This window comes from Ipomoea nil, unplaced genomic scaffold (genome assembly GCF_001879475.1).
Source record: "Ipomoea nil cultivar Tokyo-kokei standard unplaced genomic scaffold, Asagao_1.1 scaffold0298, whole genome shotgun sequence".
Lineage (NCBI taxonomy): Eukaryota > Viridiplantae > Streptophyta > Magnoliopsida > Solanales > Convolvulaceae > Ipomoea > Ipomoea nil.
The window spans coordinates 770,876-796,537 of NW_017616726.1; the positions used below are offsets into that span (position 1 = coordinate 770,876).

A 25,662-nucleotide genomic window follows, 5' to 3' on the forward strand; every position below is an offset into this window, starting at 1 on the left:
CTCTCTCTGCAAGAAACATCATTCATCAATGGCTACGGCAATAATGAACTTGAGTGGCTCGCCTTTGCATTACCCAACAGAAGGAAGATTGCACATTCGGAGGATTACCAGAGGTATAATGCCTGCAGGTTCTTCCTTTACTTTGCGCGACAACTCTTTTGAAATCAATTTCAATCCACTTTTCTACTTGAGTTCTCCGGGGAGTGCTTTTTACTTCTTCTTGGGCACACTCGCCGCCATAGATTCTGATATCGTTTATGCTATATCGTGGTTTGCTTTCGACCAAGTTCGCAGCACAAATTGGGTATATGGGTTGTCTTTGTCGGTCGTCCTCGAAACAGTTTACGTGTTGGAAGAACCACGGAGGAGGTCGGCTGATTTCTTGGATGGTCATATGATTGTGAGTGAAGACACATCTGCTGTTGTTGGTGATAATTATGAAGAGTTGGATGGTTTCGTAGTGGATTTGATGATTCAACCTACTGGGGTGGATGGTGGGAAAGTAGGGAATGTCGGAGCAGGAAATCTGTATGTTGAAGACGGAACGGCTCAGCTATGATGAGGAAGAGGGGGAATGTTGCAGCATTTGTCTGGAAAGATATATGAGAGGAATGGTGATCACTGAATTGGCACCCTGTTGTCATAGGTTTCACAATGCTTGCATTGCCCAATGGCTGCAAAAAAACCCAACATGTCCAATTTGTCGCAGCACATGTACACTCAGTGTTTCATAAATGTATATGTTTTTTTCAGAATGAATGCATGATATGTTTTGTTTCAGACATCCTCCTCTGTTCTCTGGTTTAATTTGTAGGTTTTCCAATGATTTTTGAAGTAATTGTAGCACTAAATTCATCTGATGGCAAGTGTAAACTGATATTGCTAAAGAATTTTTTGATTAATCAGTATTTTCAAATCCATAATTAAAATTTTATAAAAACCTTTAACCATTAACCAAAGTGAAGTATTGGAATTAAAAAACAGTTAACCGAAATTTTTTGAATTTTGATTATTTGGGAGCTATGGACACAGTATACTAACTGTAAATATGGGGGGCAGATGCTCTGTTAATAGAATCATCGTTAAAGTGGTCTGATTAAAAAGAAAAAGGTAACAGCAGCCATAAATACTTCCAAACTTAACTCACATTCTGGCTTAACCACATTTTTATTACTAGAGGAACGTCGTATCTCAAGACCAAAAAGAAAATTAATAAAAAAAAAAAAAAAAACAACCGGTATTCTTAATCTGCCTCAGCAGTCAAGATACAACTCTACTAAAACCGCAACTTGGTGCTTAGTAGGTATAACCCTTCACGAACATTCCCTTCTTAGCTTCATCACTTTCGCCATCGCCAGAGTACTTCCCTACCTGTGCTAAGGAGTTTGCTTTTGCACAAACCAAGAGCGCCTTCTGTGCAGCTTCCACATTCTCGATTGGGCTGCCCTTTCTATGTCTTCAGCATGGTGTTCTGCAGTGCTCACGCGTATGACAAGGAAACATGCCATGGGTTTGGACTTTGATTCATTGCGTTGAGATTCAATGTTGCTTCCACTTCAGATTGTCCTCCGGACAAGAACTAACAGCTAAAAAACACACAATATCACTCGTAAACACAAATCAAATGGAGAAACATTGATTTATTAGATCATAGTTATGTTGAAGCTATGAAATCAATTATTATAAGTTATAGATGGAACCATGCATATTTGTAGTTCTCCACTTCTCTCTTACCAATGTCAAAAACATCATCAAAGAGATTGAAGAACAAATACTAATGAGCATGGTAATAGAATTTCATTCATATCATAATGCCAGGAACAGCAGGAGGCACTCTCCTTTTCAGCATAGTGTTCAGCCCCTGGGGTAACCATGCTAGATAGGTTTAAGCAGAATTCCTTCAAACAAAACATTGTTTTCTGCCAAATAGTAGAAGACCTCGGCCCACACCCGTTCTGCAACCTCAAGAGTCCTCTCAATTGGGTGGCCGGTCTCCATCAAGAAGAATTTCAGGTTCCACTATTGGCACGAGACAATTGTCCTGAAGCATCAACGAATCGAAAAACAATCAAAAGATAGCACAAGGTTTCTTTTCCTTATTCTCCTTAGATATTAGTATATTACTAATGTTTCTAAACAAGGAAGAACTCAACAGACAAGGCTGAAGTCAATCAACAGACTCAAAAGATTTGGTTAAGAGAATAGAGAAAAAGACGTGAAAATACCTGAGAAATAGCAGCATAACGAGCAAGACCCCATGCAGCTTCTTTCACAGCCAAAGCAGAAGGACCACAAGGAATGCTGACAACTGTTCTCCTGAATATTGCCAAATCAACTATTTAATTCTTGTTCACTTGGAGGAACTCAGTGGACCTAAATAGAAACATAAAAGTATACAAGCAAGTGGCCACTTAGCAAAACGGGCCCCTTGCTTGTAGTATTCAGCTGATCTAGAAGCTAAGCCATCTAAACCTTGACACCAAGATTCATTGTTGGATCCTGGAAGTGGGGACAAACCCTATATAGGCAGAGGTCAACCAGTTAAAAGATTGGAAACAAAATCTATCTGAATATAAATGCCTTCAAATTGGGAGTTGGGGCTAGTATTAGAAGGATTTAAAATTAAATCAAGTTGCACATCAAAAAAGTTTCGAAAACACTAGAGAATGGTCCTACCTTATCAACTTTGATCCCAGGCACTATTTTCCCATCCCGCAAGCAGTCAACGAACTTCTTACCATCAGTAGTTGACTGGTAAATTGTCTCTTCGAAAAGGATGGCTCCAGAGATACATTCCCCAAGGCCAGGAGTGGTCATAAAAAGTTGTCTGTTCGTCTCTGTGTTTTCCAGTCCAATCTCTTTCCACAGGTGGAATTTGATTCATCAATGGCAAGGATTCCCCTTCCAGGAGATGCAACAGTTTCCTGTTCCAATAAAGAACAAAAGGCAGTTAGACAAAACTGATATGACACACACACCAAAGTAATTTACAGTACCAATTTCATACACTTCAGTGAAAAGATGCATTACATATCAACTTCATTACTAATTACAATTGAAAACAGAACGCAAATAGTTAAACAGAAGCCAATCTGGAAAACTGATGAAGTAGCAATAATGAAAGAAAGAAAATCAATTAAAAATTCACTCAAAATTTTCAAATATGCAACTACTGCTCAGCAGCTACTAAGCACACTAAACACCTAAAGCATACAAATCTAGATGAATCCATCCTTTTTTCCTTTCAATTAAAAAGAAAGGTATCCTGCTACCCAAACGGGGAAAGGGGTAGCCTTTCTCTACCCAACAAAATAGGGATATCAAATTATTGATAAGCAAGCACTAAAATTAGATTCTACTCAATTCAACTCGAAGCAACAGAACAATTATGATCTAAAAGCAAGAGCTTTGTGATTCAAACATGCCTAACTCATCAAAATTTACTCAATTCTAATATTTGTATTGATTGCCTTGTGATTATGCATTCTAGATTTGTATTGATGAATTGATGAGATAATGTGTAATGCTTGACCTAAAATACTTATGTTGTGGATGAGTTGTGTATTGATTCTCTCTTCATTGAAGGATCCCAATAGGAGAGGAGTATGAGAGAGTGAAAGTAGCACTTTCATGTAGTCTTAGTCATTTCCAATTCCCGTCCTTCGATCCAAGAGGGCAAGGCCCGGGAGGAGAAGGTAGACCACCAAGTGTTTGATAAAATGTCTTAGCCGACTTAGGATTTAAAAGTCCAAGTCCTATGTGACTTAGTAATGGGGTCATGGGGCCATGTTTCTCCCTTGAGTTAGTCATGCATTGCACTACCTCTTGTCTACCTTAGACCATTGAATGCATAAGATCAAGTCATTTCCATCCAATTCCCCATTTCACATATTTGCTTGTTGCCTTTACATACTTGTTTTCTATCGTTGCACACATGCTTCTTCCCTACACCATGCTTGCACCTAGACTACTCTTGTGAATACATTGCATATGATTGTATTGCACTTTGCTTTCTCCAATTTGTCATCCTTGAGATAGGATACTCGGAGATTCCCCATCTCTATTTACACTTTTTCATCCCACTAAACTACATCTTGTCATCTATATTGTACCCCCAAAAAAAAATAAAAAATTCAAATGTATGATCAATGAAAATTTTGTCTAATTTTTTTGTACATTCATTGAAAATTTGTAATTAATTAATATATCAGTGTATTAGTATACACTTGACATTCAAACAAGAGTATGTTGATAAATTCAAGTGTATGCTTAATGAGAGCTCTTTATATGCTATTAAAAACTTTATTGTCTCCAACAATTCTATGTCATTCAAAACAAATACATGTTCAGTTCCATTCTAGGGTATGTTGTCACATTTACTCATTTATAATTATGTATTTGTTAAAATAGATTTGATTGGCTTTATTGTGTCTATACAATCACCCTAACTACATTAGCTAATGGCCGAGAGAAAAGACTCATGAAGATTGTTATTCAAGATCACGAGTGAGTCATGTTTAAATACTTCTTTTGATATTATAGCTCTATTACTTTTCTATCCTATCTTATTACTTTTGAAAACAACTATGCTTTATTGTATTCTACTATACATGGATAAATATTTAAGGTGTACTTTTTGGGACCAATATGTTGATTTATTGCTCCCACTTGTGATCCACCCAAACCCTGAATATGTTATATTGATAATTCAGATGTGTTGTGCAAAGATGTATAATGGTAAATATCTAATTTCATCTTTACTTGTGATGATTTCTTAATATATTACACGATTTTTTTATATTTAAGATTTTAACACAACGTCCTATGACGTTAACCTTTGTTATCTTGATGATTAGACGAGATTTCGGTCACTAATACATTTGGTGCTACATACTAAGCTTGTGATGAATAATAACTGTCAACAAATTCGTGATTTCAAATTGTTGTACGTATTTTTTGTTTTTCAAACATTAACTATTACTAAATTTGAATATTTAATAATATTAATAGTTTTGTAAATAATTTGTAAAATCTTAAATTTTATTATAAGGTTGGATGTAAATACTACACCAAAGGTTTCACTTAGTACATCATCAACAATAGTCTATTGTGGAGGGTAGTTGGTGGCCTGGACTAACATCACAAACATGAATTAAATAAACTAATTATCAATAATTAAGGCCATGCCAACTGATATTTTCCTATTTTCATTTACTGCTATAGAACTATTTTCTCTTTACTTAATTCCAAAAACAAAATTATTACCAATATGCATGCATGCTGCTAATGGCCTTGATGACTAAGGCTGAACTTATCCCCGCAAACATCTCCCACTCTAAAAAATGGGTCCCACTTCCACATCATCCCATTTGCAAATCATCTACTATTCACACTACATCCCTACAAATCCAATCAACCTTCAAAAGTGGACCCCAATTTCACATCACTTTAAAAAATTAATATTTTTTCTTAATAAATATTATTTTGTCTTCAACATTATTTATTTATATCAATATATAAATTATATTTAAATATTAAATATAATAAATTTGAAAATAACTAATTACGTATGTATGTATTAATGGAAAAACTAAATGTATGTATTAATGAATTAATTTACGTATAGTAATGAATGTATGTATATCAATCTTACAAAAAAAAAATGTATGTATATCAACATAAATTTTAGACACGTAATTTTAATGAATTTATTTTAAAAAATAATTTAAGAAATTATTCGTATTATGTATGGTATATAACCGAGTGCATATTATACCACGATTTGAATTGTAAAACTAAACCTCAAATGAACCTTACAAATTCAAAGTAATTGAAATCATAAAATTAACCCAAGTACAAATTACAACTACGACAACACTGAAATGAAACAAATTACAACTACGAAAGTACTCAAAGCATTAAAATTTAAGAGATTACAACTAACGGATTACATTGAAAGCAAATACATTTATTCATTAATTTTCTTCTCCACCAAACCGATTCCTTATCTCCTCAATTAAGTCTTCTCGTAGTTGATGGTTTGTTGGCCTATTGCGAATCATTGCATGATTTTGAATATAATCCTCATTTCGAATGAAGTGGCTAGGACTATTTTTAGGTGTAGATACATTACAATTCACACTTTCATTCGTATAATTAGAATCAATAGCATATGAATCTCGTTCATCCTCTACAATCATATTGTGAATGATTATACATGCTCTCATAATTTGTCCAAGTGTTTCTTTGGAGCCCATGCGTGCCGGGTTAGAAATGATAGCAAATCGTGCTTTGAGCACTCCAAATGCTCTTTCTATATCTTTTCTTGCAGCTTCTTGTTTCTTTGCAAATAATTTATGTTTTGCACTTTGAGATAAGGGGATTGACTTCACAAAGGTTGCCCAACTTGGATATATTCCATCTGCTAAGTAATAACCCAAATTGTAATGGTTACCATTAACAACGAAATTTACCTAAGGTGCTTTACCTTCCAAGACCTTGTGGAAGATGGGAGATCGGTGCAACACATTGATATCATTTAATGTACCTGCAAGACCAAAGAAAGCATGCCATATCCACAAATCTGCAGAAGCAACAACTTCAAGTATAATGGTTGAATAGCCGTGATCTCCTCTAACATATTGTCCATGCCAGGTAGTTGGAAAATTTCTCCATTCCCAGTGCATGCAATCAATACTCCCTAGCATACCTGGGAAGCCCCTTTGTTCTCCAATTTGCATTAGCCTTTGTACGTCTACAACATTTGGCCTTCTCAAGTACTCTTCCCCAAACACATCAGTTATACTTTGAACAAATCTCTTTATACACTTCATTATAGTGATCTCACTCATTCGTATATTCTCATCAATGGAATCTGCAGAACTCCCATACGCTAACATACGCATTGCTGCTGTACATTTCTGTAGTGACGAAAAGCTCCGTCTACCGGTAGAATCTATAGTACTTTGGAAATATTGGTCATAATTTGTAACACCTTCAACTATGCAAAGAAATAAATTTCTTCGCATTCGAAACCTTTGCCGAAATAAATCGTCGGTGTACGTTGGACTATTAGAGAAATAGTCATTATATAAACATTGATCTGCTTCTTCACGATTTCTCTCAATGACCTGTCTTGGCCTTCTTCTACGCCGAGACGATGCAGCCTGATTTTCTATAGCTTATCGTCGTAGGTTTATTAGGTTCGATAGAGTATCATCCATGAACCACTCAATGATATTTTGCTCAGAAAAAGGATTATCTGGGTCTTGGGGTGAAGAAGATGAGTTAGAGAAGGGAGGATTTTCATAATTTTCAGTTGAAAATTCAGAATAAAATAAATTAGAATCACCGATTGAGTTCCACTCATCATCCATAGTATATGAAAGAAAGAGTAATGAGTTTGGGAGGGGAAGAAAGAGTAATGAGATTTAGTAAAATGTGTATCATCCAACGTATAAATAATGGATCATCATTTCTTGAAGTGGTAGAGAATATCATATGAGTTGGAATATAATAATACGTTGAAGGAATTTTGTGTATGGAATCTAATAATTATTAGTTGAAGAAAATTTGTGAAGTTTGGGTATGGAATATAGTAATACGTTGAAGGAAATTTGTGTATGGAGTGTAATAATTAGGTGGAGGAAATTTGTGTATGGAATCTGATAATTAGGTGGAGGAAATTTGTGTATGGAATATCATCTGAGTTTGTAAGAAGTCTGGGTGTGGAATATAATAATACGTTGAAGGAAATTTGTGTATGGAATTAATAATTAGGTGAACGAAATTTGTGTATGGAATATAATAATTAGTTTAGGAAAATTTGTGTATCATCCTACGTATAAATAATGGATCATCATTTTTTGGAGGAAATTTGGGTAGAGAATATCATCATTTCTGTACGAAATTTGTGTACAAATATCATCTGAGTTTGTAAAAAGTTTGGGTATGGAATATAATAATACGTTAAAGGAAATTTATTTAACGAATCTAATAATTAGGTGGAGGAAATTTGTATATGGAATCTAATAATTATGGGGAGGAAATTAGTGTATGGAATCTAATAATAAGTTGAAGAAAAGTTGTGTATCATCCCACGTATAAGTACATGATCATTCTTGCATATTACTTCATCCATCATTTGCCTTCTTCCTTCCTTTGCCTTCTTCCTTTACGAAATATTTCGAAACCTTCAAATGGATCCTCCACGCGATCCATTATTTAACTTCTAGTACTTTCACATAATGACCCTAATGAAGCCAATCAAAACCCACAACCTCCAATCACTCAATTCCCCTTTCTTCCTGGAATGAGCAATGTGAATTATCAGCAATTACCTTTCTTGTTTCAAGGTGTTCCCCCAACCTATCATCCATCATATTCTAGTTTTACTCCAATGTCTACTCCCACTGGGGTTTCTCATCCTACTCATACAACAAATATACCTTTGCGAGAATTTCCTGAGTACTCCACTCATGAAATGTCAACACCTCAAGAAACACGACCACCAGGCATATTGAAAACTCGATGGACAAATAAGGATGACATGATGTTATGCAGCGCATGGCTCAACATTAGTAAAGATGCTGCAGTTGGAAAGGATCAAAGTGGTAATAGCTTTTGGAATCAAGTTGTAGAATTTTATAATCTGTACCGGAGCCAACCTGAGCAAGCCAAAAAGAATAAAATGGGATTGCAGAATCGTTGGGGGAGGCTAAATCATTCAGTTTCAAAATTCGCCGGCTATTATGAATATATTTTGCATCGGAGGGAAAGTGGCTTAAATGAGGCTGATAAAAAAAATAGGGCCATGCAATTATATCACGAGATTGAGAAGGAAAGTTTTATGTTTTTGCATGCTTGGGAAGTGCTAAGGAATGAAGAGAAATGGTGTAACCAAGCTGGGAGTGGCATTGATGTTAACTTAACCAGAGATGAACGTCCAAAGCGAACGAAAAATACGGAGTCAGGTAAATACACATCTTCATCATCAAATTCACAACCAAGTGAGACACCATATGTGGGAGGGTCTAGCTCTCGTCCCATGGGAAGGGACGCTTCTAAGGCGAAAGGAAAAAGAATGCAATCAACAACACAGTCAACGGTATCAAAAAGTTTGGGCGAGCAAGTTGAAACGCAAGTTAGTGTGGAAATGGAAAAAATAAACCTCATGAAACAATATATGAAGCGACAAGAAGAAAAGCTGCAACAACAACAACAAACTGAGAAAAATAAACTTCTCATTCAGTTTATGCAACTAGATACATCAAGTATGAATGAAACGCAAAAACAATTGTACGATAAGCAAATGAAGAAGTTTTTAGATGAGTAAGTATGATGGAATTAATTTGTATGCATTGTATTTCTAAATCAATGTAATGTTTGTTGGGTAATATGGTGGAAAATCCCAAAAATAATAATTCTACAGAAAAATTATAATTATAAGGGAAAAACAGAAAGCTGGGAAGGAAAAGGTAGAGTGTTTGGATATAGGTTTAGCACGAGTTCGAACACAAAGTTCTTTTCCTTAAAACCTTATTTGCTACCTCCCACAAGTACTAGGAGCGTTGTAGCCTAGGTTTCCCAGGATAAAACGTGCTACGATTCTTTGTTTATGCACCTAAACAAAGAACCCGGCAAACAAAGCACAGCAAGAACACTAGTTGGCTAAAGAAGAGAGTAGAAGCAGAAGTTTTGAAGCAAAACTGTACTGGAATTCCTTAGTTTCGTGTACTGTGTAAAATGCTTCTGCCCTACCTCTCTTTATATAGGGCTGTTGAAGGGATAGCATTCAACATGGCCATTAAATTGGTATTAAAACCAATTGTGTAACACCTGTAACAGCCACCCATTAAGTAGGATTAAACTCAGATTTAATATTGGAATTACAACAGTATTAATTCCATAACAGATGAGTTTAAACTGTACAACAGGCTGAACTTTTGGGTTTCAGACCGTTGGGGTGCAGGTTCACACGAGAGTACATCTCTCGTGCGTGCTGTGGTGCAACCCGAGAGTGCACCTCTCGTGATCACTGATGCACGAGAGTTGTGCTCTCGGTGCACCACAACCTCTCGTGCTCTCTATAGCACGAGAGTAGGTGCTCTCGGTTTCGGTCGAACTCGGCCGAACCAAGTGACTATATCAGTTGGAAAATGATACCGAAGTTTGGCATAACTTAGCCCGTAAGGCCAGCCAATTTCCGGACGACATTCGTGCCAGCAGGTGCTGGCGCACGCGAGCTTGAATCAAGCCTTTTCGATCTCTTCTAGTTGGATTTTGATTTGCACCCCTCCCCCCCCCCCCCCCCCCCATGGCAAGAATCCACATCTGCTTGCAAAGAGGGTCTTGGCTGGGGTGTGGTGCATAAAGCACAGAAATGGGCAATTTATATCGTGGACCAGGGTCTACAATGCACTGTGAATCCTGGTTCAATACACATAATTTGATTTCATAATGTGCATAATTTATATTTATAATGTACAGAATTTATGTTTATAATACACATACACATAAACACGATATAATGAAGACACATAAACTCTTAACATAATACAAAGAATTCATATTCATAATGTACAGAATTCATGTTCATAATGCACAGAATTCATGTTCATGTTAATTATATCATGTTTATGTGTATGTGTATTAAAGCTGGCCAAAACCCGGGCCTGGGCTGGGCCAAGGCCTTGGTCAGCGCAGTTCAGGACCGGCCCATAGTATCCAGGGCCGGTCCCATGCCAGGCCGGTTCAGGGTCTGGGCCCCGAGCTTCTTGTGGGCCGATTTCGGGCTAGACCCGTAATTTGTTATATTTTTTAAATATATAATTTTTTTTATAAATTAATATATTTTGCTTAAAATAAGATTTGAACCATTAACCTCATAACAACTAATTTAAATTCTTTCCACTTAAGCTACGTCAACCTCTTGATACATCAATAATAATTAATATATATATATATATACACACACACACACACACACACACACACATTACACACAGTCACACACTTTTCTAAAATTAATATTTTTGTTAAAAATAATATTTTAATTATTAATCTCAAAATCTAAAATTAACATGATTTTCTACTAAATTAAAATGTATAAATGATGTTAAATACATTTAAACTTGTAGTCTTGTAGTATTGAAGTCAAATTATGTGTATTGGATCAGGGTCTACGATGCACTGTGGACCCTGGTCCCCGATATAACGATTCACAGAAATGTGTCCCGGCCTGTTTTTTAAGAATTGAAATAAATATTAAAGATTTGTTATTGTTAAAGATGTTGTATGTTTAGTAACATAAATTTGTGATTATTAGTTACTTCAATATTACATTTTAATTTAAAAGTATTATAATCTTCCTCATAAGTATTACAATTTCTCTCATAGCGATTCACATGACATCATCAAATGATTCAAGTCTTAGATAAGAATCTACAACGCACTGGAACGCCTTTGTTGACGATCCTTTACTCCGACAACGTCTAGGGTTCCCGGCCTAAACAATGTGATATCTCACACTGGATAAATCCTTAACCCTTTCCCCTCTTACTAAGACTACAGAATGTTCTTGTAAATTATGGTCGTGCTGGGTATATAAGTAGTGATTTCAAATTCAGAAGTTAATCGTACTCTAGCAACTTTACGCAAGGCAGAGTATGTTTTTTTTGGGACAATTAATCAATTTATCATGAATTAACATTAACTTTTTCTCATAACTATTAAACCCTTAAATATTACATTTTTATTTAAAAGTATTACATTTTTACTCAAAAGTATTACACTTTCCTTTATAAGTAACAAATAATTCCTGAGTAGGGGGGTTCCTTGTGCGCAGTGAGCACGGTCTAGCCTCTGTGGTTCATGTTCAGTTGAGTTACCATGATTTACATCCTCCCAAATACTTTGTTGGGTCGGGGTGTGGAGAGCCCTTAGGGTTGGGGTTCAGCCTTTTGGAAGAATAATTCCTGAGTAGTATTAAATTTTCCAATAGAGTAAATTTCAGTTTTGGTCCTATGGCTATTGGGGTATTGTTAATTGCAACCCACGACTTTTAAAATTATTCAATTTTTATCAATTTTGGTAACTCCGGCCAAATTGCCGGCCAAATCTCATCAAAAAAATTTAATTAGGCAATTAATATTTAGTCTAAGGGGCAATTTCATCTTTGTATGTCTGGTCAAAAAAGGTATTTGACTCCGGTCAATTTCTTCCTTCTCTCTAATTGGCGAATATGGCGTCAAATCTGTCGATGAGGGGAGAAATACAGTGAGGTTGAGAGTGCGATATAATGGAGAATGGAGATTAAAACCTTTACTAAAACCCTAATCATAAAAATAAAATATATTTTGATGCATTAAACATGTTGATGGTTATGTTTTATTTTATTGTATTTTTGTTAATGATTTTCTCAAGTACACTGACGGTCACTTAGTCTTGAGCAAGTATTCCCTCATTTCTAGCAATAGTAATATTAAAGTATTATTTTAATTACACTCTAAGTTCATTTGACAATATATGTTATTATATGACTCTAGATTTTAGTTTCATTTTTCATATACACTAGTTTCATTATAACAACACTAAAATATCATTTTAATTATAGTACAGCTTCATTTGACAATTACGTTGTTGAATGAACTCTGTTTTTTAGTTTCATTTTCCACTCACACTAGTTTCATTATAGCAACACTAAAGTATCATTTTAATTCTACTACAGTTTCATTTGACGATCATGGTTCACATAGCACTGTGAATCATGGTCCATGTAACACCCTCGATTTTCATGCCAATTTAAAGCTTAAATATGCAAGGCAAACTAACCAATAGATAGCATTAAGCATAACACAGCGGAAGTCTAAACATAAAACGGAGAAAATCAAGGAGTGCTATGCCATGTTCACCCCAACGTGAACGCACAGGCAAAAACTACAACCATCAATCTAACAAGTTCAACATCAGTGGCACACAGGCCAAAACGCAACTAAACTGTTCAAGGGATCTAAACTATCCATGTCTAACGCTCTTGCCATCTACTCAGGACCTGTAAAGCACATAAAGAAAGGGGACGACGCCCGGTCAGCGAATATTACTAGTAACCCATCAATACGCGTTCAATAGTATAAGTAAAGATAATATACTACAAAATCATTTTCGAAACGGAATACAGTATATATCAGTTCAAAGTCATAAAGAGATAAGTCAACTGTAAAGACTCTATTTCACTCTCAAAAGAACAGGGAATCACATCCCAAGACAACATCAAGACAAGAACGACAACAGAACAACTCAACACCGCTCAAGATGTAGTCTACTAATCACAAAGCAGAAAACATCACGGCAAGACAACAACAACAAGAAGTACAACTCGAGGTGTATTCTACTGATCACAAAGTAGAATACCACTCGACATGCTCAACAGATAAGGATAGACATCAACACATTGACACTTCATGCCACAGTGACACTTCATGTCACAAGAAACATAGTTCCAACCTTATGCCCTATTCCAACCTTATGCCTACCCCCGGCCTTATTACAGTTCCAACCTTTACCTCTGAGTGTCACCCTATACTTCCAAGTCCAACCTTTTTCCTCCAGGAATCGTCGTTCCCCCTCCAACAACCGCCAATCAAAACCGCCGAACGCACAGTACACGAGGGTACATTGCAAGATCATATCACAAAACCGCCAAACCTTGTGAGCTATACTCACGATAACAAACCACCAAACTCAATTCATGGCCACCACGAGAACCACATCTGTACCTTGGTGATTAATGTCTCATACCATTAATCGTGCAATCCAGGTACAGCCAACACACACATCATCATAGGAATCAATCAACGGATCACAACGAAGATATGAAACCATACTCAATCAAGGAAGGACTACAATCCAACATCAACGATGATCAACACAAGTTATCATCCACAATAGGAAAGAACAAACCACACACGCTAGCATTTCAACATCAAACTAGCATGCTTATCAAACGGGTAAACCAAACATAGTTCCGAAGAACGTACGAGACTCATCATGGTTCAACGAATCACAATGTTGAACACTTAGCACGATTAAAGACACCAAATCCTACATGGAATCACATACAGTTCTAGACCTACGAAACATCAAGAAGACGCTCAAATAGCCCAACAAAAGAACATCGGGAAGTCAAAACATAAATTACCGAGTCAAAAGAATAACGGGGAACAAATCCCCAAACACCACCATTAGTGTACCCCGCGGGTGGGGCCATGGGTGGACCTCCACCCGTGGTTCCGCCCGCGGGAACCACTCCCACAAACACACGTACCCCGCAGGTGGGGCGGCGGGTGGTGCTCTACCCGCCGTTCCGCCCGCGGGTACACAACTGTACCAAAATTAATTCCTTCGAGGATTTTCAACACCAAGCTCAAATTCAAGTCCAAAACACCCAAAATCTCACAAAATACAACAACATGACTTGAATCAAAGGAATAGCCAAGCAATGGCACAGAAGAACCCTAATAACAAGCTCTAGATATGCATTCTCACAAGACAATGCATCAAAACTCACATTTCATAGCAAAAATCACAAGTAGAAGTCAAGAAATCATCACATAGGTAAGAAAATAGATTTTGTAAGGCATGGGTTACCTCTTGTAGCCTACAACTTCACTTATCACACCCTTTCAAGCTTCTATCAAGGCTCTCCTCCAACTTCTACTTCACAAGCACACCAAAAGGCAACAAAGATTTCATCTTTAGAAAAAGGCACCTCAAAAGGTACTAAAAACACTAAAGGACCAAAGATCTTACCCTCCTATATGCTCAAGAGTAAGAAAGGTTGAATCTTGGAGACTATCTTGAAGAATCTTGGAATGTCCAAACTTGGCTTGAAGAAGAAGCTAGCTAATTTCTAGAGAGAAAGAAGAGCTTTTCTTTTTAGGGTGTTAGGGAAAAGAATGAAAGATGACTCTAGGTTACCTTGGAATACAATCATAAGGTGAAAGGTCTTCTTTACCCTTACTAAAATGAAAAAGTGTAAGGAGACAAGGGAACAATTCCCAAAGCTTAGAGTACAACCCATTGACTTAGATTGACTAGTAAATTTCTAGTCCCCGACTATTGAATTTTCAGGATTTTAGGAATAAACTATCAATTAAGCTAGGATTAATTACTTAATTAATCCTCAAATAGAATTCAGATTTATGGGGTGTCACACTCCACTATATAACTATTGAGAAACCTAAGGCCTAAGCCCAAGCTTGAGTCTGTGGATCGTTATGCTGTGCAACCGTGTGCACCATGCAAGGTGCACATGGAATTGAATCAATAATTTCTATACTATAGATCCATAATTCTATACTATATATTCATAATTTCTATACTATAGATTCATAATTTCTAAATTGTATAGTTATCAAATTAAGAACATATAATTCAATGATTTGTGAATACAAATTTCAACAATTGGGAATATGAACATTGAAAATTATGAACATAGAGTTTTGTAATTGTGAATATAGAGTTTAATAATTATGAATTTATAGTATAGAAATTATGAATCTATAGTATAAAAATTATGGGTCTATAGTATAGAAATTATGAATCCAATTCCGTGTGCACCACGATTGCACTGCATAATTTGCTAGAGTCTGTATATGAATTTATTATTATTATTTTTTACCCTCAGACCTGAGCCTACAATTGGTATCCTAAAACCTTTTAAAAAGTTTTTATGGTATTTTACGATTTTCGAAGCATCACCTAATATGGTTTCACAAAAGATTTTATGATTTTTGAAAAAAATTATGCCATTATTAAACAACATAATTTCCTATTCGAAAAAATACAACTTTATATAAATATATACACATAATTATACATAGCTATCACTTGTGAGAAAATAAAAAAAGTATAATAAATGTAATTAAAGAAAATACCTTTATGGGATATTCACATTTTTAATCGTTAAATCTTTCTTATCTTGAAATGTAATTTCTTAATTTTTAAGTAAGTGAATGTGATCCTTCCATTTTTGTTGAAGTTGTCAATTTTGTCCTTCAATCTAATAGAATTGATGGACAAAATTGACAACTGCACTGAAAATTATAAAACCAATTTTGTTTACTTAAGAGTTGAACTACATTACAAAAATGAAAATAATTAACACAATAAAAGTGTGATTTTTCTATCTTTTATTAAAGAAGTTTAAAAATTTTGATATAAATTTTGTTAATCTTTGAAACAAAATATTATATATTTAAATTTTTTATTAGTACATCTAAGCAATTCATGATCGAACTTTCTAAAGTCACGACAGTAGATTGTTTTGCTCTATTAATGACAAATTATCACTGCTGGAAATGCCCAAAACCGGTCGGAAACAACCCTTCCGACCACTGTTCCGACCAAATGGGGCATCCGGAAAATCCTCCGTCGCTAATTCCGACTATGGGCACTGGTGGTCGGAATGCGACCACTAACCAAAGAGGTCGGAAAGCTAACGTCCACCAACAAGTTAGCTGGTCTGGCATTTACGACCACAATGTGGTTATTGTGGTCGGAAATTCCAGACCAGCCAACCTTTGGATGGTTTTGTTTCCGACCCCCATGTGGCTGGAAAATCCGGGCAGCCCGTGAAATCTTATTTGATTTCCGACCATCTTTGGTCGGAAATAATAAGTAATTTTTTTTTTTATTTTTTAAAATGTTCTTTCATACAAATTATACATTGGTTTGGCATTTTTAGAACAAGTAATAATTGCATAACAATACAATATCACTACAAAGCTTTATACATTTCAATAGCAAATTTAATTACACAACGTTTTCATTCTAATATCCACCTCCAAAAAACTAGTTTCCAATTCTAAAATGCTACTTTATAAATCAAAATACTTCCTACATTTATACATTTATACGCATAAGTAGCCTCACAAAAAAAAAAGTTAGAATCTTTGATCTATTCCTCTTGCAAAGAAAATTGCGTCATCATTCAATTCGAGGTCATCTAGTATGGGAGGTTGGGACATCAGTCTTTTACTCTTTTGCTTTGAGTTACGTTGCGACACTGTCTCACTGTTTACAAAAGGGAAAGAAATAAAAAATTGTCTCACACAGATCATATCATATGTTTCCAATGCATAAAGAAAATGTAAATAACAAATTACCTAACTGGAGTGTACAAAGAAAGCTTAAGATTTCTCTTTGGCTAATTTATAACTACCTGTACATAAAAATGGTACCATATGAGTAGCATACAATGCACAAACAGATCTAAAATAGCATACACTGTACAAATTAAAGAAAGCTTAAGATTCTCCTTTGGCCAATTTATAACTACCTGTACATAAAAATGGTACCATATGAGTAGCATACACTGCATAAACAAATCTAAAATAGCATACACTGTACAAATTAAAGAAAGCTTAAGATTCCCCCATACTCTGCTCCAAGTTACTTATAGATTATGAATTCATTCTTGTTTTTCAAGTAATTATGAATTCCTACTCAGTTTTGTTGCAACAAACATGCAGAGCAATAATTTTTTTCCCAATGCTAGGATCAAGGCAGTAATAATTGTGAAAAGATGTAGGATAAACTATAAAGATACTTGGAGTAGGTAAAAATATGTTGTATAGTGATTAACAATGGGAAACAGAGGCACCCATGCATATAGTTCAGCACATGAAGTTCACTAGAAGTTAACTATTTAAGGTTTAAGGTTTAAGGTTTCAAACTATTAACTATTTGGTTAAGATTCAAATGTTGGGTAAACTTATCAATATAATCATTAAATAAATAATTTTAAAATGTATTCACAAGAATATATACAAAAATTAAAGTTAGATCTACAAAAAAGGGACATAAATAGAAATTATAAAAATATATACACAATATTCAAAAGAAGCATAACATATGTTATTTTGAACAAAATACTCAAAACAATCCAATGAAAGTTACATTGTTCATAAAATGATTAATTGATTAAAGAATTCTTGAGGAGTTGTCGGTTGATGACCTTGACGTCATTCATTTAAGTGGTACCTTTGACCTCTAAATGGTGCCAAAAATCCCTCACTATTAGCATATCCTCCGTCAACTAAGTAGTAACAACCTAGAAACATAACTTTATAGTTTAATACGAATGCATATTATATTACATGATAATTGGAATTTAATATTATAATGCTTACCATTAGGGACCTTAAATGGATGTCTTCTAGATAATGCATCCCGAAGAACTCTACTGTCTGCTACAAATCCTTCCCATCCCGGAAGAACATACACAAATTGCATATTAGGTGTACATACACCTAATACATTTGTTGCAATTTCACCCTTGCGAGATCGATATCTAGGTTTATCTTCTGATGGCACTTGTATTCTAATGAAAGTTCCATCTAAAGCGCCTAGACAATTCTAGAAATAATATCAAATATTATTAAATATATATTCATATTATAATTAAACTTATAACTCAACTGTAGGGGATATGTTTAACTACCTTAAACCATTTCCATCTATGATCTGTAGAGGTAGCTGGAACTGGTTCAGAATCTTTGAATAAATGATTTCGGAGTTTCAAAACAACATTCAATACTATATTAAAGTATCGACTAATAGTTTCTCCCGGCCTTTGAAAATTATTTTGAATGATCATATTTTTTACGTGATGAGCAATAATATGTAAAAATATTTCTACTTGCTCATCAACAAGCATATTTCTTGTTGGCCTTAACCCTCCTATAGTTTGTAACATTGCACACAACTTCACAAAAGCATGTCGATTCATCCTAAGTTGAGATATGCATTTTTCATCACATGAATACACAGTTCGTAACATATATTCTCGAGACCCTAAAGTATTTATAATATAAGATTTCACTCGTTTTTTAGTAGAACACAAAATTGTCAAGGTTGACATCATCATGATAAACAATAAACTCACAGAAGCACACATATCCAACCATACACGCAATACAGCTACACATCTTTTCCTTCTTTCAGTACGAGTTATTAAACGCAATCGAGCCATAACTGCAAATTTAATTTAAAACTTACAATAACTTATACAAATTATAATAACACTACGGTAAAAAAACAACAACACGGTTACCAGAAGACAACAAGCAAGCAAATAACTGAAAGCAACACTCAGCTCACCGCGCAACCTAGAGTCCTAAGCCTAACACTTAGATTCTTAAGGTCACTTTAAGGTCTCAAACCATTCTTATCCACTTAGAAAGTCTAGACTTAACCCTCCTAGGCTCAAAACCTAGGCTCTGATACCAACTGTAACACCCCCTAAAACCAAGTTATTTAAAGCCTTAAAACATGCAGATAACTTAAACCAAAACACCAAACACAGCGGAAGACTGAAAGATAAGATATATATAAAACGAGGAAACGGGGTGCTATGCCACGCTCACCCAGAGATGAACACACAGGCTTAATCTGCATTGTTTAAAATCTAAAAACATCCAACAGAGTACTAGTCTAGATTGGCTCACAGGCCACAAAGCATAAAAGGGAAACTATACTAGCTGGCACTAGACCGCGCACTCGTCTAAGCATCACCTGAAAGAAGCATATAAAACATGGGACGACGCCCGGTCAGCGAATAATGCTGGTAACCCACCAATAAATGTGAAATATCATACATAGGTAAGATATAAGTTTGTAAAACCATTTTCGAAACGGAATATATATATATATATATATATATATATATATATATATATATATATATATATATATATATATATATATATATATATATATATATATTGGATCCGGTGCACACCCCCTTGGCAGATGAGCTCGTGAGCACTCTTCTTGGTCGTTGATGGGTTTTTTTTGAACGGTCAGATGGCGTGTTGATGGAATACACGTGTGATTGTTTTAGGGGTTGTTTTGTAATTTTCATTTGGCATTTATTATGTCTACGCATATTAACGGAGTTAATTTGGTAAAGAGAGTAGATAAAATAGGAATTTTGTCTTGCTATCTTCGCTGTCTTCTTTCTCGGTCTCTTCTGCTTCCCATCAGCTCTCGTTCCTTCTTCACCCGCGTCTTCAACACTTCGCATAATCTCTCCAGCGTACTCAAAGTTGCGGTTTTTTCATGGCTGGTTCAAGCAGTAGGTTGTCCAAGAGGCTTAGGGGAATCTCTTCTGCTTCAAATACCGGTATTATGTTCATCCATTCTTTTATTTTGTCGTTCTTTATCCGGTCGCATTTTTAGTTTTCCATGGTGGGGTTTTAACCGGCGTTCTTTACCGGCCGGAGTGGTTGTGGGTTTTTGGATTTTTGTATTTTTATTTTGGTCGTAGTTCCTCTGGGCGCTTTGGTTGTAATGTGTGAGATTTGGCATGTTTTGGACTTGAATTTGAGCTTGGAGTTGAAAATCCCCAAAGGGATTATTTTTGGACACAGGGATGTACCCGCGGGCGGAACGACGGCAGAGCTCTACCCGCCGCCCACCCGCAGGTACATTGGCCTCGTGGGTAGTGTACCCGCGGGCAGAACCACCGGGTAGGGGCTTACCCGTGGGTCCACCCATAGGGAACACTTCGGTGTTGTGATGGGATTTGTTCCCCGTGATTCTTTTGACTCGGTATTTGGTCTTTTGACTTCCCGATGTTCTTTTGTGGAACTATTTGAGTGTCTTTTTGATTTTTGTATGTCTATAACTATATGGTAGGTATTCATGTAGGTCTTTGGTGTCTTGAATCGTGCTAAGTGTTCAACATTGTGTTTCGTTGAACCGTAATGAGTCTTGTGTGTTCTTCGGAACTACGTTTCGTTTACCCGTTTGATAAGCATGCTAGTTCGGTGTTAAATGCTAGCGTGTGTGTTGTTTGTACCTTCCGATTGGTTGATGAGAACTTGTGTTATTCATCGTTGTTGTTGTGGGTTGTGACCCATTCCTTGATTGAGTATGTTTCATACCTTCATTGTAATCCGTTGATTGATTCCTGTTAAAGTGTGATGCGTGTGTGGCTTTACCTGGATTGCACGATTAGTGGTATGGGAGACTAGTCACCAAGGTATTGCAGCGGTCCTCGTGGTGGCCGTGACGTGATTATGGAGTTGTGGCCTGAGTGATGGGTCCACGTGATTCTTGGGTGGCATGTGGTGCCGTGTGTGTGTGCGGTACCTTGTGTACTATGAAATTGGTGGTCTCGTTGGTGGTCGTTGGTGGGGGACGACGGTCCCGGAGGGAAAAGGTTGGACTAAGAAGTATAGGGGTCCTGGAGGTAATGGTTGGAAAGAAGAAACAAGGTTGGGGGTAGCCATAAGGTTGGAACAGGGCATAAGGCAGGCATATCAACTCGTGATGGGTGATGTCACGAGGGCTATTGTAGCCGGTGTTGTGAGTTCTCCTCTTGTGACGTGTGTAGTCACAAAGGCATGTGTTGCCGGTTGTGTAAGTCTTATTCTTTTGCATTGTACTTGTCGGGTTTTGATCTATTGAGTGATGATAGATCATGCCTTGACTCTTTTGTGAGTCGTGTTGTTCTTGTGGTCTTGGGATGTGTTCCCGTGTTGTTTGTTGAGGGTGTTGAGTCTTATGTTAGCTTTGACTCTTGGTTTTACACTTATATATATGTATTCCGTTTCGAAAATGGTTTTACAATTTATACCTTACCTATGTATGTTATTTCACATGTATTGGTGGGTTACTAGCATTATTTGTTGACCGGGCGTCGTCCCATGTTTATTTATATTCTTTCAGGTGATGTCTAGACGAGCGCGAGGTCTAGTGCCCGATAGTGTAGCTCCTTTCGTTTGTCTTACGGCCTGTGAGCCGGTTTAGTTTTAGACTTGTGAGTTTTGGGATAGTTGTATACCATGTAGATTTGGCAGTAGCATTTATCGTTGTTGGTAAACGTGGCATAACACCCCATGTTTTGGATTTATGTCTAACCAGTTACCCTTTTTATCTTCCGCTGTGCTAGTGTTTGCTGTGATATCCGCATGTGTTAAGGCTTTTTGTATAGCATGTTTTGGGGGGTGTTACAGGACCAGTTTACTGCGAGGTACGTTGAATGCATCTTTGATGAAGATCATTTCCCGACATTAGGGGGAGATAAAAGTCCATATTTAACAAAATGCCGAGAAATTTCATGGGATAAAAAAAATCTTCACTATCTAGATCCTCGTACTAGTCAAACAAAAGTAGAAGTTTAGGAGATTATTAATTTGCATAATTTAACAAATAGTTTGCTAGATGTTTTCATTGATTATAGTGGAGTGACTAGGTCCCATATACCTGTTGAGAATATTCATTCGAAAGTAGAGGTCGTCGGGGGACCGAGTGTGCACATTGACACTCCCCATCGGCAGAAGCGTGGTAGACCATGTTGTGCAAAAAGATTTAAATTTGCGGAAAACGAGAATTGGTAAAATGTCTTAGTGCTCCATAAAACTTTTAACCGTCATGAAGACGAAGCATCCAGTGAACTTGCATGTGCTCCATGTAATATTAACACTAGGGAGGCAGAACATCCAGATCAGAATATTATGGGAAATGACAATGATCTTGTTGATGTAAACATAGAAGCTGCCATAAACTTTGTTAATACAGGAGAAACTCATAACAGAGATTTGATAGTCGTCGATGACACATTTGCTTTTGTAATTGCCTCTAACGTATCACATGATAATCTGGATCTAGAACCAAAATCAATAATAGGGTGTCGAAAGCGCCCTAACTGGTTAAAATGGAAAGAGGCAATTGAGGCAGAGCTTAACTCGCTTAATAAAAGGAAAGTGTTTGGTCCCATCGTGATTATGAACTTACATCAAGATGGCAAGAGTGTAGATCGGACTATGTATAATGGCATTATTGGATCTCTCCTATATTTCGCAAACAGACCAGATATTACCTTTTGGAGTATGAATGTGTGCCAGGTTCCAAGCTAATCCAAAAGAAAGTCATCTTCATGCAACCAAGAAGATCCTCAAATACCTCAAGGGCATCCAAAACATTGAGATATGGAATGTTAAATAGGGTGATTTTGATCTAATTGGTGATTCTGATGCAGATTTTCCAAGTTACAAATAGACAAGAAAAACACTTCTAGAACATACCAATACCTAGGTGACGGTAACGCGGATCGCTTACAGTTCTCATTTTATATCGCGTTGTCAAAAGATTTTGGTGTGCAATGGTCGTGTAAAGATGTAAGGTGTAGATGGGAATAAAATGGAGAGTGAGATCAACCCCGAGTATCGTACTCAAGGAATGACAACTTGGAAGTTGAACAGAAGGTACAGTGAGGTTGATTTGGCGTTTGAGTGATTCGATTCAAGATTGAGTAAAGAGTTGATTGATAAGGAATGAAGAATGAAGAGCTTTGAAGAAATAGGAAACAAATAAAGGAAAACAGGTCAGGAGCTCCAACTGCATTGTGTGATTGGTTACTCCCTAAAATGAGAGGTTGTGCTGATTTGAATGCGAGTTACTAGTCAAGAGGAACGGCTTGCTAGTGCGTAGCCAATTCGGTCTATACGGCTCCCGCAGGAATTCTCATTCTCTACGAGACAGTTTAACGCACATCTTGTCTACGTTCCTTCCCGAGCCGTTATCCTCTTGGATCTAGGGTGGGGAATGTAGAGAGTCAAAAGGCCTACCTAGATTTAGCAATCTCTTGCCTAAATCTAAGGGTCCAACATCAACCAAGGAGTTGAGCCCCACTCCAAGGAAGCTACAAAGATCTCCCTCAACAACAAGACATCCATAACATCAACAATCAATCACCACAATATGGGAAATCAAAACAAACTCATCAACACAATAGCAATTTTCACAACAATCCCAATCCCTAGAATTTTAGCCTGCCATCATTAATATCAAGATCAAGCAATTGCAAGATAGGCAAAACAAGATATAAGCAATAAAGAGTAAGTGGTAGATTTTATCCAAATGCAAGCTAGATCTCTTCAATAGTGATGCATAGTATATTTGCAAACAAATAATACTCGGAGTACGAATTATCGATCCACTGGGAAGTGGTTGTATCAAGCACTAGTTACTAATTTATTCATTAGAGCTAATCCTAACAATTGTTTAGATGATTGATTTGCATAAAATAAATAAAATAAAACAGAGATTCAAGATTTTTGAAAACAATGAGAGAGAATATGAGATTCCTGGGATTCAAGTATTTAATCACCTAGTACCAAATCTTAAAGACAATATTAAAATCTGGGTTTAACAAGTGTGAGGATGCAAGGTGGTATAGAGCTACTCTCATAGTCACTAACACTAGTGAATTTCCACTCTTGTGGCTTAAACACCCAATAAAACAAGATCAAGCATCATAAATTCCTAACTACTACCATCTCTCGATGCGCAATAATCAAGAATTAAACTCCCTAACAAAATTACCATTTCTCAAGGTGCAACAGTTAGGTGCAATTGTGTGTGCCCTAAATTATGCCTAACTCTCGTTGTGACACAAAGATAACAAATGAAACAAGTAACTGTGGCCACTAATTACAAACATCAAACAATAAAATCACAATTGCAACACAAGCATTAAACCCAAATAATAATATATTAAAGAATCTAAGAGCTTAGACACATAGGTTCATAAACACTTTTACCCAAGAATCTCTAAAGAATTTAGCCAAGCATGGCTAAATTATACATAGAAAATAATAATAAAAGTAATACAAATTATCAAAAGAGTACAAGAATGAACCAGACGATTCTCTCGAATCTCCCTAGTCTTCTTCTTGCTCCCCAAGATAAATTGTGGCTCTTAATTTCTCTCTTTCTTGTCTCCAAAGATCTCTGGATTCTGGATTCTGGATTCTGAATTCTGAATTCTGAATTCTCTCAATTATGGTTGAGGAAGGGGGATTTTATAGTAGGTACAAAGCTGGGATCAACCCTAGAGAAATTAGCAATATTTCCTATTTAATTTGCTTGGAAAATCATTGCCCTAATTTCACTTTCCATCTTGAAAATTATTTCTTTGACTTGGCATGGGAACACCAATTATGGTCTTGGAATCCGTGTTATTGAATTTTGGAAGGAAAAGATTAAGAAATCCCGCGCCTATGTTGAATTTTGCCCAGCCGCGTCACTTTAGGTGTCTGTTTTTATTGAAAAACAGACGCGTTTCGACGCGTCGAGAAAAGGCGTCGTTTTCTCCTCATCAACGGCTGCTTATTCGACGCGTCGAGAATTTTCTCGAAGCGTCGAGACTTCCTTTGCGCGAATTATTAGCTACGGGAAAATTTCGACGCGTACTTACACATGACTTGTGACTTTCCTTCAAGCAGGAATAGGAATGAATCAATAAGCTGCTATCGAACCGTCTCTTGCAAGAAGAAGGGTCGCGTCTAGTCCCCTGGGCCCCGAACTCGTCCAAAATTGCTCCAAACTCATCATTGAACTCCCCTTGCTCATATCTTTGACCTAAAATGGTTCAAAAACACTAACAAAGACCGTAAAACATTCAAAACAAGTGTGAACCATAAATAAATAATAAAATAAAGAATTATGCCAATAAATTACCAAAATCATGAACTTAAGCCTAACAAATATAATTAAATCAATACTAAAAATGTGCACAATTTGACGCACATCAAATCGCAAGGGCAAAATGAAGATCCAAGCCACAATTGCGACAAATCTCCAAATTTTTTT

The 25,662-nt window shown here is 36.3% G+C and overlaps 2 protein-coding genes and 1 pseudogene across 2 annotated transcripts; 1 reads left to right on the top strand and 2 right to left on the bottom strand.

The window, feature by feature from the left end:
* Positions 1–1,199: 1,199 nt before the first annotated feature.
* Positions 1,200–2,981, bottom strand: LOC109157320 (annotated as a pseudogene).
* A 2,994-nt stretch (positions 2,982–5,975) lies between these two features.
* LOC109157325 lies at positions 5,976–6,905 on the bottom strand. The gene is made up of 3 exons (XM_019305227.1): positions 6,710–6,905; positions 6,488–6,547; positions 5,976–6,421 (listed from the first exon to the last, which is right to left on the bottom strand). The coding sequence occupies exons 1-3, from the start codon at positions 6,903–6,905 to the stop codon at positions 5,976–5,978; spliced, it is 702 nt and encodes a 233-aa protein (XP_019160772.1).
* Positions 6,906–8,311: 1,406 nt separating this feature from the next.
* LOC109157332 (glutathione S-transferase T3-like) lies at positions 8,312–9,334 on the top strand. The gene has a single exon (XM_019305231.1). It carries the CDS (start codon positions 8,312–8,314, stop codon positions 9,332–9,334), a length of 1,023 nt encoding a protein of 340 aa, XP_019160776.1.
* Positions 9,335–25,662: the final 16,328 nt, after the last annotated feature.